Genomic DNA, 17,493 nt, shown 5'->3' on the forward strand with positions numbered 1-17,493 from the left:
TATTATGCACTTTGTTTCCATTATTATTACACTAACTCCACCTGAAATCATCAGGCTTTAGATCCTGGAGGTTTGAGACCCCCACTCTGGTATACTCAGGCCTCCTCTAAATTTCCTGGGAGAAGAATTTTCCTCTTAACTCTGTTCTTCTTCCATCTGTTCAGATAATCTCAGAATCTTCAGCTTACTCAGATTTTCTTAAAGTAATAAAGGGAAGTATATTAACAAATTCACAGTGAAAAATATTCACTTAAGCAAATACAAAGAAAAAGAAGTTAAGTCTTATTTTTTCAAATGTTTGTGATTATTGGCCATTTGTTTATGGGTGTGAAGAATGACTATTTTTAAACCCTGACTATAAAGTATGTATTGTTTGAGATAATGTTTTATTACTATAATATTAGGTAGAAGACTCAGACTATAACAAAATGTATTAGTTGCAAAAGGTTATTAGGAAATAAGCAAAGTTCTTTCAAAGAGGGAAGGATTAAAAGTATCTATCTGTACTAGATGGATATAATAATCCACAACCTCCAATTTTTGTTCACCTTACTTTGATTATCCCTAATTTTCATTTCTTCAAGCTTAGAAAGATGTGATATTTAGTTAATCTGAGGATGTTTTCTTTATTTCTTCAAATATATAATATTTTGGTACATCATTCCCTGTTCCATAATAACCTGTTTTCTTGGAAAGATTATATATATATATTCTTTTCTTTCTAACTGAAATTTCTCATGTCCTCAGAGGGAAAGGCAAGAAACAGTGTTTTAGCAGCTCAACTGTCAGCTTTAATCAGAAATAATATGCCTGAGGCCCAGAAGTTTCAAATGAATATGGTGTGCCTATTTATATCATTCCCCAGATCCAGAGAATTCTAGCAGAACTCAAAATAAAGGAATATCACCTATCTTGTTTAAAAAGGTGCAACCATTTGAAGTAGAATAGAAATAAAAAGGTAGAAAGAGTATATCTATTTAAAATGGATAACCAACAAGGTCCTTCTGTATAACAGAGGGAACTCTGCTCAATGTTATGTGGCAGCCTGGATGGGAGGGGAGTTTGGTGGAGAATGGCTACATGTATATGTATGGATGAGTCCCATTTTTTCAGAACAGTCCCACCTGAACCTATCACAACATTGTTAATCGGCTATACTCCACACAAAATAAAAAGTTTAATTTAAAAAAAAGATGCAGGTTTAAAGAAAGAACTGATATTACAGTATATACAAACTATACTGATATTATATGAGACTTTGGTAACCAAGAAAATACCATGCCCTGGTTGGGTTATGGAAGGAGTCAGTGACTAGATAGTTCTTTAAAAAAAAAAAAAAAAAAAAAAGACAAACTTCCAAGAAAGTATCATAAAACTGCTGTACTATAAGCTATTATTAAAGAAACAAGATCTTAATGAAATGTAGTCTTTGATGCCTCTTATATGATCATTGGACTATGTAAAGAAAATAGAAAATAAGTGACTTGGCATATTTATTGTTCTCTAACTTGAAATTCATCATAGACTGAAGAATTATTAGTAATACTATTATTATGTCAACCTATATGCAGGTTTTAATCATAAAACCATAATGAAAATTGAGTGTATAATAGTGCATGTTTATATAATTAAGAAACTATTTACACAATAAAAACAAATACTTTCTAAATGTTTCTTTGGATATTAAAAAGGCTTGCCAGTCCAGGTTCGATGCACGATACTGGATGCTTGGGGCTGGTGCACTGGGACGACCCAGAGGGATGGTATGGGGAGGGAGGAGGGAGGAGGGTTCAGGATGGGGAACACATGTATACCTGTGGCGGATTCATTTTGATATGTGGCAAAACTAATACAATTATGTAAAGTTTAAAAATAAAATAAAATTAAAAAAAAATAAAAAATAAAAAGGCTAGCAAACTAATGAATGGAAAAGTAAGTATGTACGTATGTATTTTGCCAACACTTTAATTTAATCATCAAGAAACTACCTTGTGATATCATCTGGGTCATATCAATAGTCAAGAAACCCACACAATGTTCCTCAAAGTGGAAAGACAATTTTAACACAGGAAAATACCTAAACCTTCAGTTGTCAATGGTAATTTCCTAAGAGCTCCCAATTTTTCAAGGTGTTTTACTATTTTCACTTAGAATACAGATTTTTTTAAAGGAACATTAAAAAGTTCTGTTCAGAGAGAAGAATATCTTTGCTTATGATGACAGGGTGCTATAACATCATTTTTCAGCCTCAGAGAAATTCAGCGGAAATCACTCTGAATAATCTAAGTGATTTATTCACTTAGATTGTTTTTTTGTTTTTGTTTTGTCTGTGAAGAATCTTGGAAGTACCCAAGGTATAAATTAGCATATACTAAACTTTGATATTACTTCCAGTAAATGCTGAAATCATTTCATTATGCTAAAATATTGATATGAGTCTTCTCCCCATAAATAAGCTCCATCAGCCCCCAAACTTGTGTCTGATCATTATGGTCTAGTGAAGTTACTTTAGTGTTCTGATCCCTTTATTACTGGTAGTAAGCTCTAATTACAAAATGATAATAATTTCATATAAAGATTAATGAAACAATTTCACCCAAAAACACAGAGTATATATAATCCATTGTTCAATAAGGATTTCTATGGTTTAGTTTAATTTTTAAATATGGTCACGACTAAGACATTAAGTTATAATTTTTATTATAGGAAAATGAACTAATTTCAACATATTTCATGTGGAAATTATTTACCCATGTTTAAGTAAAATTTAACTTAAGCAAGACATACTATCTTTACGTAGCTTCCCCACTGACTTTTACATCTACACTCGAGATTTCATATCACCAGCTCATTTAATAATTCCAAATCAGAGATATCTGTCCAAAAAATTCCTGATGAAATCTAGCTAAAGATTCAGTGGTATAAGGCCAATCAACACAGCTTTTTTTTAATTGACTACCTCCCCCACATGGTACATTCCATTTCTTTAATTCTAAATTTCATTGGAAAAGCAATTATCTATGTCTAAGTCACATCTCCAAGTCAAATAAGGAAAGCCAATTTTGAACCTACCTGACCTCCAGCAAGCTGACTAAAATTATGATTTTTAAATGTGGAAGTTCATGTTTTAAGGAAGATGTGCCTTAAGACTGGATATAGTGTCGAGAGTAATTCAAATCAATAAAGGTGTGGACAGAAGCTTAAGATGTTGGCAAGAAGAGAAATGAGCATGCCGAAATTTGTAGAAGCATAAAATGGATTTAGAAAAAAGATGGGTAATACTTGCAAATAGTGATTTCTTTTGCTAATTCAAAATATATTTTAATCACTTGAGATATGTTGGCCTCTCTTATTTATGAAAAAGAGCACTGCTATTCTGAGTTATAGATAAAATAATTTAAGGGAAAAAAAACATCAAAAATGTAATTAAACTATTGAGATAGGTAATCTTCAGTACTGGTCAGATTATAGAAATAATCACTTTTTTTTTTTTTTTTTAAATCGCAGTTACACCACTTACCCAACTTTTTGCTTCTATCTTTACTCTCCTGGTAAAATCATTATGTGTTTAAAGGGAGAGAGAACAAAACAGGTAAAGCTGCAGCAAAAGGTACAAGGATACAGTCCCTTCCTGGAAACAGGATTTTGTGGCGAACCATTTCTCCCATAATGCATCCCACAGACCATATATCCACTAGAACAGGAGAGAGGGAGGTGAAGAAAAGGGAGGAAAGTAAAGTTAACTAAGATAATTGATCTCTGAAGGAGGAGGAAAAAGAACAGTTTGATTAGGAGGTACAAATTTTTGTCTCCCACCAAAAGTTGGCCAAAAAGGTGAATTAAAACCAGCACTGTAATGTGACATAAACGACGTCTAGTAGAAGAACTCAAGTTTTAAAAATTACTTTGTGAGTGCCTTAGATTTTCCTTCAGTGCCATAAGGTGGTAATGTGGACAAGCATCAGTTTAACCAAACTTATCTCCATGTCAGGTGACACAGCTCAAAGCCACCAAAGGGTTTTCAATGTCATTCTCTGGAGGGAGAGAAAATAATCTCAATCAACTCTTAGGGGTGGCTATTTCCATTTTCTATTCTACCCAATTACATGGAATAAGCCAACTAGAGATCATCTTTTTTTGGTCCAAATCCAAGAAACTAGGAAATGGCTGAAACTATGGTTTGAAGGCAGAAGTATTAGTGACTTCTTTTACTAATTCAAAATATATTTTAATCACTTGAGAAATGTTGGCCTCTCTTATTTATGAAAAACAACATTGCTATTTTGAATTATAGATAATAAAATAATTTAAGAAGAATAAAAAAACACTGAAAATTTAATTAAGTCCTGATATTCAGGACTTAGTTTTTCCTTCAGAAGTTATTCTTATAAATATCAGTTTGAGTTCCTTTTTGATATATCTCAAGAAAAAAGATGTATAATTAATTTGCACATGTATAAAGGAGTCATGAAGGAAACAGAGTATTAATGGTGTTAAAAAGTTGTTCTGCACATCAGTTGCCATGCTTGTTAACGAAACATACTTCACCTTCTCTTACTAATCTTTACCCTCTTCCAACTCGCTTTTTAGTAAGGATGAAGGGAATTGGGCAAAAACATTAGGCTAAAACGCTCCTTGAGGAAGGAAGGCAGGGTTCGGTGCACAGGAGAGCTGGCATGCCTGATGTGGGAGCAAGCGGGTTTTTGTGCGTGATAACCCTCATCCCACACGTGGGTGAGAGCAGCACAAGGGTGGTAGGTATGCTTTCTCCACGGATCCAAAGAAGCCAAAAAACTGAGGCAGAAACTTGCAATCCTGTCTAGTGAGGAAAGGACAAGGGATGCAATCACATGCCATCTGTGTTCAGCAAAGATCTGAACATCATTAATAGCAAATTCAGACTCCCCTACAGATTTTTGTAGATTCTTGAATTTTTTTAATTGGTTCCCACTTTGATTTTTTTTTTAAATATGAAGAATGTATACAACTATCTGCTTTTCCAAATAAGTTAGATGTAGTATTGCCTTGGAACAGGATTAGATTTTTTTCCTCCTCCAAGTCAAAAGGAAACAGAACTCTGCCACTGTTCACCACAGTTAAGCCTGACCTTCCTGAGAACTTTTTCGCTTTCTCTGAACAAATGCACAAAAGAACTGGCTCTCCTCTAATTTGGAAGGAGCACAAGACATTTTTCAAAATTTTGGTGGCCAGGAAATTTTCATAAAAGTACTCTGTAGCACCTACACATAAAAATACAATGATATTATTTCTATAGAACTTACACCTTTCCAATAACTTAATAGAATAAAGTCTCAAAACAAGTATGAATGGTATATTAAGTATACATATACAATTCTACTTTAAAACAGTTTTAATTCCTGAATATATTGGATTTTTTTTAATACACCTCATTACTTGTTAGGGCTAATCCTTCAAAATAATATACTGCAGTGCTTTCTAATAAGAATTTTTATAAATCCTCATTTTAATAAAATCAAATTGTAATATATTTTGAAGATTCTTTCTACCTTTTCTTTGCAAGTCTTTATGAATACTACATTTTCTTTATGAAAGCAGCAGTGTAAAATTTAATATTATTCTCTCTGTATGGTTTCAGAATTTATAAAAGCTTACCAGGTAATTACTACCTTAACTATTACTTACAGAACAGTACGTATCCAACTTGAACAATTTGGATTATTCTAAAATGACTATGAATTAAGCATGTGTAAAGATTCTTGCTCCAAGGATTTGTGGTATCTTTTTGTTTGTCTTTTCCTAGGACTAGAGACACCAGTTTAAGACATGACATAAAGCCAAATGGTAAAATGCAATAGATGGATTTCTTCCTGATTATATTCACTGTGAGTTGAGCTGCCTTCTAAAGATCAGTGTTTCTGAATATCTACCGCACGTGTGCTCATCAGTATCCATACGACTGTTTAATCAGACTCTATTTATAATTCTTTTGAGTTATAACATTTCAATGTTCTTCTAGTTATGCGTGCTTCTCAGAAGCATCCTTCATGTTGATTCTTCTTAGTAGTAATTTTTGAAAACCTCTGACTATGAAGGCTGGTAGCCCTATTTTAAAAAAGTCATATACATGACAGAGAACACTGCTCTTGACATACTTAGTTTCTTTACAGTTTCTGTGGCTGCTACTCAAGAGGCATCCTTACCGTTCTCCTTGTAGCCCATTCCCAGAATGACCTCGGGGGCCCGGTAATAACGTGTTACCACATAGGGAGTCATCATGAAGCTTGTGCCTGCTGTTCTGGCCAGCCCAAAGTCTAGGATTTTCAGTGTACAATCAGACTTGACTACAATGTTACTTGGTTTTAAGTCCTGACAATAAGAACAAGAGAAGAAATTAAAAACGAACATCAAATGGCACATGTGACGTCCATCTGCTCAATCAACACGGCAGTCTTGCAATATCACTGATGGGCCTCCCCACTGGCTGTAGAGCCCTATGTAAAGCCAAAGAGTACTGCCCCAAGGAAGCTTAAGATTAGGTTTGAGGATTTTTTGTTTTAATATCCTCAGAAAGTTTTTTAAACCCAGAAGATAACGGCATCATTTTTACAATTTTTGGCTCATCTTGGGAAGAGGTTTTTAGAAAAAAAAAATCATTGATTGTCATCTGTTAGGTTTCTCTTTACAGCAACATAAGCCTTTGAGTTTATATTTCATTTCTAGGCCTGACAGAAGAGCAGATCAGGGCAGCTGTCTTTATGGAACCAGAAACAAACAGTGGAAATGAGTTGTCTTGTTTCAGCTGCATGTATGACCTCTGCCAATCAGAATTTCTGAGAAGTCTCATAAGCGGACTTTCAGTGAGCTGAAACAAAACGTTAAACAAAATGAGCTAGTGTGCTAAAGTTTCCTCCTACGCGTTAGTGAGCTATATGCTTATTCTACAGTAAAATAAATGAGGAAGTACATTATATTTACCCAAGCTCCCCTACCTAAAGAACGTAATCTACAGTTGCCCTTTGTCTTCTCCACAAGCAACTTAATTATAATTCTGGACTGTGTCCTTACCCTGTGAATAATCCCAGCAGAGTGAAGGTGCTTGATGCCACACAACATTTGGTATAGCAGGTAAGACATTCGCTCGTGGTCTAACTCCATCTGAATCACCTGACACAAGTTAGCATCCATCAGTTCCATTACTAAGTAACTGCAAGGTAAATCCACATTGTTAGTTTCAAATCACAAGACCCACGAAGTCCTTCAAACAAGTCAGAATGCTCTCCTAAATCTCTAAGTCTTCCAAACTTCCCAGCTCAACCTCTGACTGAATTAAGAATATGAAAAACTTGCAAGTATTGCACGCGTGGTAGCCGTGGTAACCCTACCACAAAGATGCTCCTAGAGGTAGCATTTACGGGTGTGTGGTTTCTGTTTGTGTAGTTTCTCCCTTCATTTTGTTCTCAACTTTACCCTGAATTCCCTGAACTCTTTTCTGAGTATTAATATTACAAATAAGAAAAAAATTTCAGAATAGAATTTTCCATTAAATGCAGTGTATCTGTGTTAAAAAAGACAACATGCTGTGATTCACTTATAGTCACTATATTCCTGGTAATTCTTTTACACAAAATCCAAGACACCACAAAAATAGATTAAGGATGATTTTTTTTATCATGTCCACTATTAATATTTCTCCAAGTGAACAGACTCATTCTAGAAAGCTCACAAAATACATTAAAAATAAATAAAAAATAAAGAATAAATAGCAAGCCTTCCTTGATTCTGATTGAACCAAGAACATGGGACAAAAAAACACAAAGAACCAGAAGGCCAGAAAATAGCAGAACCGTCTTTCCAGGAAGAAACACCAGAAAATGAGACTTCCGGGATCTCTTTCATTTGCTGCCAGTTCTTAAGGAATTTCATTCATTTGACTCTTGTCAACATCACTTGTGTTATTTGGATGTTATACTCCAGCTTCCTTTATGAGTTGTGTTACTTACACATCTTGGAACTCCTCCAGTGTTTTCTGGGGTGTGAAGACATTTAATAAACTAATAATCTGAGAAGAGACAGTGGGATGGGAGGAGAGAAAGAAAAAGGGAGAAAAATAATTATTTGAAAGCATATTTAAACAAGTACTTATTCCGCTCAAAGTCATATATTAGTACTATGATGGAAATAGAAAAGTTGGAAAATTTTTCTAGAACTGTCTCATAGAAAAATGTACTCAGAATATATGATCTGTCTTCGGTTAAAATGCAATTAAAAAGCTCAAATTCTTAAGCAGAAGAGTCAGAGAAGGTACATAATTGTGATATTGCTCTAGAGTGTGGTTCTCCTTGGTAAATACAAGGTGATAATATAATTAAACAAAAAAGGAGGAAAAACCACATAAGTGAAAGTTAAGCATCAGTGAAATACCCAGCAGGACTTGACAAGGCTATATGAGGGGGTTGTGTGTGCTAAATTGCTTCAGTGGTTGTCAATTCTCTGTGACCCCATGGCCTGTAGCCTGCCAGGCTCCTCTGTCCATGGGATTCTTCAGGCATGAATACTGGAGTGGGTTGCCATCCTACTCCAGGGGATCTTCCCGACTCAGGGATTGAACCAGCACCTCTTATGGGTTCTTCACCACTAGCGCTACCTGGGAAGCCCGTGTCTTCCTCCAAATGAAAAGTTTGCTTTCTATGTCAAGGAGATGTTCTAAGTCAAGGAGGTATTCTAAGTCAAAATTTTTTTGTGTTGTTACTTTAGTTTCTTTTGCTCCTACTTCATTCACACTCCAAAACTATTTAAACTAAAACTCCAATGGTATGTGTGGGGAAAGGTATGTCTTACATGATATCAATGATGAATTTAAAGGCAAATGTATTTTTAAAGTTATTAAAATTCTGCTTTTTGAATTTTTTCTCCTGCTTTAGTTATTTAATATATTAGATAGTAAACAGAATAAGTAAACTTTAAAAGGAAAAAACCTTTGTCTTATGCAACTCAACTGCATACATAAGTTACTCAAAATTTTCTTTCAGCTAAATATCCTGTATTAATGTGTCAGTGGGAAATAAAACCATAGAAAGCAATACTCTACTCATAAAATGGATGCAACCATTTCACAAAAACAAGTGGAAGATTTATACATCTTTAAAACATGAACTAATGAATTTCAATAAAGTTCATAAGTGGTACACAAACAAGAAGTAATAAACAATATGATTTTCAACATCTGAGGAATGCAGTCAATTTAGGGAATGATTTAGGTCTTCAGTAGTTTTCATTTGTTGATAAATTACTGAAAAAAATCACAATACTATCCAATGCATATATATATATATATATATATATATATATATATATATATATATATATATGTAGAGCCTGGTGGTCTACAGTCCATGGGGTCGCAGAGTTGGACATGACTGAAGCGAGTTAGCACACATGCACAGGTATATATACATGGCAATGGTTGTATCGAAAAACAAGACTATCTATTCTGAAGCAACCTTGCAGTATGGAATATGCATATAGAAACAATATTGTTTCACAATATTTTCAAACTTGTGATTAAAGTGCTTTGTTATTCTGTATACTTAGTAATGGTTTGTGTTGAAAAATGCCTCCAGATCTCTTTGGAACATATATTGTGAGCCTGTTTTTATATTACTTCATCAATCTTAGAAAGTAATTTATTTTGCGTGTGCGCCAAGTTGCTTCAGTCATGTCAGATTCTTTGCGACCCTACAAATTATAGCTCACCAGGCTCCTCTGTCCATGGGATTCTCCAGGCAAGAATCCTGGAGTGGGTTGCCATGCCCTTCTCCAGGGGATTTTCCCGATCGAACAATTTATTTTAATATTTGTTCAAATGAAAACATCAGCGACTATGTATAGGACACACACACACACAATTCATACAAACAACTCTTAAAGATGAAAAAGTGCTAATCGATATTATCTGGTGAATAGATAATCTAGATAATCTAAATTTATCTAGAAAATAGCATTACCATTTTAAATAAATCAAGGTTTATTACTTTAAAAGGTAAATTCCCAACCATATATTATTGTATTCCTTTTTACCATGCCCTTGTAACACCTTCATTGTGTTTTCCTTTGAGATTTTCTCCTCTGTTCTTCCTTTGATCCCTTGTAAATCCTAATTCTTATTAATAACCAATTAAAAATCTTGTCTTTAGAAACAGATCATCACAGGTATTTCCATTTTAGTTCGACCATGTTCAGGCAGGAATCTGATTTGGTTCCTTTTTATTCTAGCATCTTAAGCTGCACAAATATGAATCAATGACCCCACTATCATACCAGCAATCACTTCCTAGAAGGGTGTTCATTTTCTAAACAGATTGTCTTCTTTATTATTAAAATTTTAATTGGCATAATTTCAATATTTTACATTACTTCCCACAGCATTAACAGAGTTCTGCATTCTGACTGCATTTAGTTAGTATTATAAGCACTAATGTAGAATTTACATTTAGTTGTAATTGAACTTCCTCTCTATTAACAAGTTCTAGAAATTTATTTCCACAGACTTATATACATACATGTATACAAACCTGTGTACACACACAGATTAATGGGATAGCATATCAGATGCCATTTAAAATCATTATTTCAATTTGGAAATCCTTTTCAGGTATCATAAACATGAACCCCCATAGTCCAGTTAAGATTGGGGAATATGAGTCCCTCATATTGACAAAGTAAGCAGGACTTTCTCCACAATGTCTTTATTGCATTATAGGGGCTTGGAGGAAGGGTTGAAAGTGAAAGTGAAGTTGCTCAGTAGTGTCCCACTCTTTGCGACCCTGTGGACTGTAGCCTACCAGGCTCCTCTGTCCATGGGATAATCCAGGCAAGAATACTGGAGTGGGTTGCCATTTCCTTCTCCAGGGGATCTTCCAGACCCAGGGATCGAACCCGGGTCTCCCACATTGCAGGCAGACACTTTAACCTCTGAGCTACCAGGGAAGAAGGGTTAGGGAAATATAAATATACGAAAACAAAAACTATCAAAACTCCCCATATAGTTGCTTCACCATTTGTGTCCATCCATCTCCCACTGCCTGTGGTATTTCTCATCCTCTTTGCTATCATAAAAATAGATTGCATTGATCATGTGGTTAATCTTGCTCCTGCCTTTACTTATCATACTCAAAGAACAAATTACATTAGTAGAATGATTTTTCTTAGGAATCATCCTTTCTGTCATTTCTATATTCCTTCCTAGAAGTATCATGTTCCTTGCCTGGCCAAACTAGAGATGGGCTCACACTTCATAAAATTTCTCTTTCTTAGTAAGGCCTTTCCTGCTCAACCTATTTATAAAAGAGTTACCCTATCCACTCTGTACTGACCAGTAGTTTTTATCTTCCTTCTTTGCTTTGTTTTACTTGATAGACATTCTATACATAGATATGCCTATTTTGCAGACTGCCTTTCTCTCCTCAGTTGAACATGAGCATCACTTGGGCAGTGACTGGTCTCTCTTATCTTCACTGCTCTATTCTTAGCATCTAGAGTGCAATCTGTACCTGGCACTGTTATTCAGTTAACAAGTATTTGTCAAGTGACTGAATTAAAAACTTATTAGAGTAGAGTAATAGAGGAAAAAAGGAACACTATCATTGGGCCTAAATCCATATATTTTTATTTCAAATATCTTTCAACTATATACACTCATATATTTGCTTCTACTTAGCACCTTATGACAAATTCACCTATTTATAAAAGTGTACTCATAATTTCATATATTCTGTGATTTGATTCATACTCAAGAAAAACTTTGTAAGCAGTTAATATTACAGTTTTATAGTAATAATCTATTTTATTACATGCTTATATGTAACAAAATATACACTATATTTATTATGATTTATTTATTAATATTATCTTTATTAAAAGAAGAATTATCTCCCATTTATCCTTACTAAGAAGAACGGGAGCACAGAAAGAATTCTAGAGGCCTTTACTGGTGGTTGAAGATTATACTCTGAAGTGAAGAAAGCTCTGTTGTAATGGTGCTCCCTACTGAGTTTAAATGCAAAATGCTTTTATTTTTTGTGGGCTGCCCTGCAAGCCGTGGGATCTTAGTTCTCCACTGCAGTCTTAAGCACAGAGTCTTAACCACTTGACCTCCAAAGAAGTCCCTGAGCAATGTTCTTGAACAAACCTGTTCTGAATGTTCTGCAGATATGTCTCTGCACCTTGCCCCATCCTACCAAAAGCAAGATGCCAAAGCACAGTATATACACTGAACGGTTGGAGACCACTGCCAGACTATAGCTAAAAGTAAAAGGAGACAAAAATCTTCACCTGCTAATAATTACATTTAAATTATTATAAAGAAATATAGCATATTGTTCTTTAAGATATTTTTGGGTGTTTTTTTTTTTTCTGGAAATGTGTTAAGTTTTCTGGTTAATCTAGAGTAAGAAAACCAAATATGGTTAATTTTTTAAATTAATTTATTTTAATTCAAGGCTAATTACTTTACAATATTGTGGTTTTTGCCATACACTGACATGAATCAGCCACTGGTGTACATGTGTCCCCTATTCCAAACCCCCCTCCCACCACCCTCCCCATCCCATCCCTCTGTGTTTTCCCAGTGCACTGGCTTTGAGTGCCCTGTTTCATGCATCCAACGGTTAATTTCTTAACAGGGAAATATCTATCCAATTCAGTCCCTCCATGCCATATGGTTTTCAGATGATTTTTAAGCAGAAAGCTACCATGAGGACAATGAAAGCAAATGTAGCATATGGGCAGGATAAACAATCTTAAGAGGCAAAAATTGCCAAGTAAAGAAAGCTTTTCCCACTCAAGTTGGCATACTGATCTTCTTTTCCCAATCTCACCACCTCCCACCACCAGCAGTTTAAAATACCAACTCACGTTTTTATGATTCACACACTTCATGAGGACCAGCTCCCGGTAGGCTCTCTTGGCATGCGTTTGGTTCTGAAAGGGTCTGCTGAGCTTCTTAATGGCCACATTTCTGTCAAGAACAGCATCATACGCAGCGCTGCAGAGACCCAAGAGCAATCCGGAATTAAGAACAAAGGAGCCCTTACAGTTCCTACCTACTGAGCTAAGGATATGGATAAGGAAAATATCAGTTTGGAACCCTACTCAAATACCTGCTTCTCAAGGCACATGTCAATCAACTGTAAATAAAGACATAAGAGTGACTAGTATAGAAACCTTCTACTTGCTAGGAAAATAAAAAGGGTTTCTTGCCAAGAAAACAGCATGTAATTGCATCAATGAGTGGGGGATAAAAGAAGAAAGAAAAGTGCTCAACTTTCTCACTAGCCACGTGACTGTGGCAAGGCATTTAATCTCGAGGGGCTTGAATTTCTCATCTATTAATATGTGATATTTAGCTATAAAACTTTATTGTTCTTTGATTATTTTAAGTAGACATTCATTCTTTCTCCATTCACAGGAACCAGTTTTTAAGGCATGATGCTAATTGCCTTGAATGCACAGGTGGGCTAATGTTCCAAGTGCACTCATTAACGATAACAGAGCTTGAAATACAGAATGTAATCAGAGAGAATTTCAGAAGCATAAATAACTGCATTTAAATACAAAGACAGAAATGAATGCTACTAACATTGAAGCTTTCAAACCATTTGAGAATAATTTACCATGCTTTATGTTTCTGCCATACTCAAAGTATATGGGTCTAGGGGTCAATGAGGAAGTGAGTCTCTTCTTGCTATTACATCTAATTAGCCCACTTACAAAGTTTTTTCCATCCCGGCAAATTTGGATTGTACTAGATTTTCTCTTATTTTCCAGGAAGGAAGGCAGCAACCAGTATCCTACTGATCTATTGTATTGGAAGTAACATTAACCATGTAGAGCTCCAGTCTCTACACTAAAAGATAAAGAAAATAATTCCTGTGTTGCAGGATGACAGACTTACAAGATAATTTTGGACACAGCCTTAGAGTTCATCTGGTCCATGCCTGCATTTATACTTATTCCTCTCCAAAATATCTTCATCAAATTTTGACCAGTCTCTGCTTGAGCAGCTTCCAAAACCTGGGCTCCTTGACAAAAAGGCAGCCCATTCTGTCGTCGGACAACTTCAAGGGTTAGAAATGTCATCATTCTAATGAACAGAATTGTCTCCGTGATTTCTATTAACTATGTTCAGCCTTGCCTTCCAGGGTAACTCAAAATAAAGTCCTCCCTTTTCATCATGCTGTGCTGTGTTGTGCTTAGTGGCTCAGCTGTTCCCGACTCTTTGAGACCCTATGTACGGACTATAGCTCACCAGGCTCCTCTGTCCATGGAATTCTCCAGGCAAGAATACTGGAGTGGGTTGCTGTGCCCTCCTCCAGGACTTTTCATCATGACAGACCTATAATGACTGAAATCTACTAAAGACCCTACTCAATCTCTGGCCTAATCTATAAGCACTCAGTAAGCACTCAATAACTCTTAGCTTTCCTTCCTGCCCCCACCCCCTCCACCCTGCCAAGTATTTTCTTTCTTGAGCTAAATATCACCAATGTACTACTCCATTTGTCAGAGTGTGATTTCAAGTCCTACTGCCATCTGGTCAGTTTCCGCTGAATATATTCCAGTCTGTCGATCTCTGAAAGTGACGTTGTTCCTCTAAGCATGTCATATCAGTGAAGAGTAGAGAAAGGCTAGCTCCTTCATACATTCACTTGCTCATTCATTCTGTTGACAGTTAATGCAGCTGAGTCTGTCCTAGCTCTTTTGATAAATGCCTCACACCCTATTGATTCACAGTGAACCTATGCTAATTAGAGATACTTTTTTAAAAAAATCTTATGCTGCTATTTGACTCTGTCTTTCAGCACTGGTACTTCTATTCTTGTGTTTATTCTTGTTAACCTACCAATGGCAGCACAAGGAAAGGAAAGAGTCAAATGGGTCTTCATCTTATATGTAGTGTATAAGGGTAACAATGAGTCTGGAAATAGAGGAAGTGAAATTGCTTCCTGCAGATAAGAAATTGTATCATCAGGAAACTGATCAGAACAGTCACCTTAAAGAAAAAGACTAAATTTAAAGTCAAAATAACTAAGGTCAAGTAATTAAAATACCTAAAGAAAGAATAGCAATTAGTTATGTCAGCCTAGGAAGGAGTTCATTTCAGTTCAGTTCAGTCCCTCAGCCGTGTCCAACTCTTTGCGACCCCATGAATCGTAGCATGTCAGGCCTCCCTGTCCATCACCAACACCTGGAGTTTATTCAAACTCATGTCCATTGAGTCAATGATGCCATCCAGCCATCTCATCCTCTGTTGTCCCCTTCTCCTTCTGCCCGCAATCCCTCCCAGGATCAGGGTCTTTTCCAATGAGTCAACTCTTTGCATGAGGTGGCCAAAGTACTGGAGTTTCAGCTTCAACATCAGTCCTTCCAATGAACACCCAGGACTGGTCTCCTTTAGGATGGACTGGTTGGACCTCCTTGCAGTCCAAGGGACTCTCAAGAGTCTTCTCCAACAGCACAGTTCAAAAGCATCAATTCTTCAGTGCTCAGCTTTCTTCACAGTCCAACTCTCACATCCATACATGACCACAGGAAAAACCATAGCCTTGACTAGACGGACCTCTGTTGGCAAAGTAATATCTCTGCTTTTGAATATGCTATCTAGGTTGGTCATAATTTTCCTTCCAAGGAGTAAGCATCTTTTAATTTCATGGCTGCAATCACCATTGCAGTGATTTTGGAGCCCCGCAAAATAAACTCTGACAGTGTTTCCACTGTTCCCCCATCTATTTCCCATGAAGTGATGGGACCAGATGCCATGATTTTAGTTTTCTGAATGTTGAGCTTTAAGCCAACTTTATCACTCTCCTCTTTCACTTTCATCAAGAGGCTTTTTAGTTCTTCTTCACTTTCTGCCATAAGGGTGGTGTCATCTGCATATCTGAGGTTATTGATATTTCTCCTGGAAATCTTGATTCCAGCTTCTGCTTCTTCCAGCCCAGTGTTTCTTATGATGTACTCTGCATAGAAGTTAAATAAGCAGGGTAACAATATACAGCCTTGACATACTCCTTTTCCTATTTGGAACCAGTCTGTTGTTCCATGTCCAGTTCTAACTGTTGCTTCCTGACCTGCATACAGGTTTCTCAAGAGGCAGGTCAGGTGGTCTTGTATTCCCATCTCTTTAGAATTTTCCACAGTTTATTGTGATCCACACAGCCAAAGGCTTTGGCATAGTCAATAAAGCAGAAATAGATGTTTTTCTGGAACTCTCTTGCTTTTTCCATGATCCAGCAGATGTTGGCAATTTATCTCTGGTTCCTTTGTCTTTTCTAAAACCAGCTTGAACATCTGGAAGTTCATAGTTCACGTATTGCTGAAGCCTGGCTTGGAGAATTCTGAGCATTACTTTACTAGCATGTGAGATGAGTGCAATTGTGAGGTAGTTTGAGCATTCTTTGGCATTACCTTTCTTTGGGATTGGAATGAAAACTGACCTTTTCCAGTCCTGTGGCCACTGCTGAGTTTTCCAAATTTGCTGACATATTGAGTGCAGCACTTTCACAGCATCATCTTTCAGGATTTGGAATAGCTCAACTGGAATTCCATAACCTCCACTAGTTTTGTTTGTAGTGATGCTTTCTAAGGCCCACTTGACTTCACATTCCAGGATGTCTGGCTCTAGATGAGTGATCACATCATTGTGATTGTCTGGGTGGTGAAGATCTTTTTTGTACAGTTCTTCTGTGTATTCTTGCCACCTCTTCTTAATATCTTCTGCTTATGTTAGGTCCATACCATTTCTGTCCTTTATTGATCCCATCTTTGCATGAAATGTTCGCTGGTATCTTTAATTTTCTTGAAGAGATCTCTAGTCTTTCCCATTCTGTTTTTTCCCTCTGTTTCTCTGCATTGATTGCTGAGGAAGGCTTTCTTGTCTCTCTTTGCTATTCTTTGGAACTCTGCATTCAGATGCTTATATCTTTCCTTTTCTCTTTTGCTTTTCACTTCCCTTCTTTTCACAGCTATCTGTAAGGCCTCCTCAGACAGCCATTTTGCTTTTTTGCATTTCTTTTTCTTGGGGATGGTCTTGATCCATCTCCTGTACAATGTCACAAACCTCCATCCATAGTTCACCAGGCACTCTTGTCTATCAGATCTAGTCCCTTAAATCTATTTCTCACTTCCACTGTATCATCATAAGGGATTTGATTTAGGCCATACCTGAATGGTCTAGTGGTTTTCCCTACTCTTCAATTTAAGTCTGAATTTGGCAATAAAGAGTTCATGATCTGAGCCACAGTCAGCTCCTGGTCTTGTTTTTGATGACTGTATAGAGCTTCTCCATTGCTTCTTCAGCATTACTGGTTGGGGCATAGGCTTGGATTACTGTGATATTGAATGGTTTGCCTTGGAAATGAATAGAGATCATTCTGTCTTTTTTGAGATTGCAGCCAAGTACTGCATTTCGGACTCTTTTGTTGACTATGATGGCTATTCCATTTCTTCTAAGGG

At 36.2% G+C, this 17,493-nt stretch overlaps 1 protein-coding gene across 20 annotated transcripts in view; it reads right to left on the reverse strand.

Moving 5' to 3' along the window:
• The window catches only part of MAPK10 (mitogen-activated protein kinase 10), a 374,268-nt gene that overhangs the window by 95,434 nt on the left and 261,341 nt on the right, over positions 1-17,493 (reverse strand). For 14 of the 20 annotated variants that reach the window (XM_055589015.1, XM_055589012.1, XM_055589020.1 and 11 more), the window contains 5 exons: positions 12,895-13,024; positions 7,983-8,041; positions 7,048-7,186; positions 6,183-6,348; positions 3,623-3,694 (listed from right to left, as the gene is read on the reverse strand). In XM_055589015.1, the coding sequence (XP_055444990.1) occupies positions 3,623-3,694; positions 6,183-6,348; positions 7,048-7,186; positions 7,983-8,041; positions 12,895-13,024 (566 nt within the window). The other 6 variants (XM_055589011.1, XM_055589026.1, XM_055589029.1 and 3 more) reach the window with 3 other exon arrangements.

This window comes from Bubalus kerabau, chromosome 7 (genome assembly GCF_029407905.1).
Source record: "Bubalus kerabau isolate K-KA32 ecotype Philippines breed swamp buffalo chromosome 7, PCC_UOA_SB_1v2, whole genome shotgun sequence".
Taxonomy (NCBI): Eukaryota; Metazoa; Chordata; class Mammalia; order Artiodactyla; family Bovidae; genus Bubalus; species Bubalus kerabau.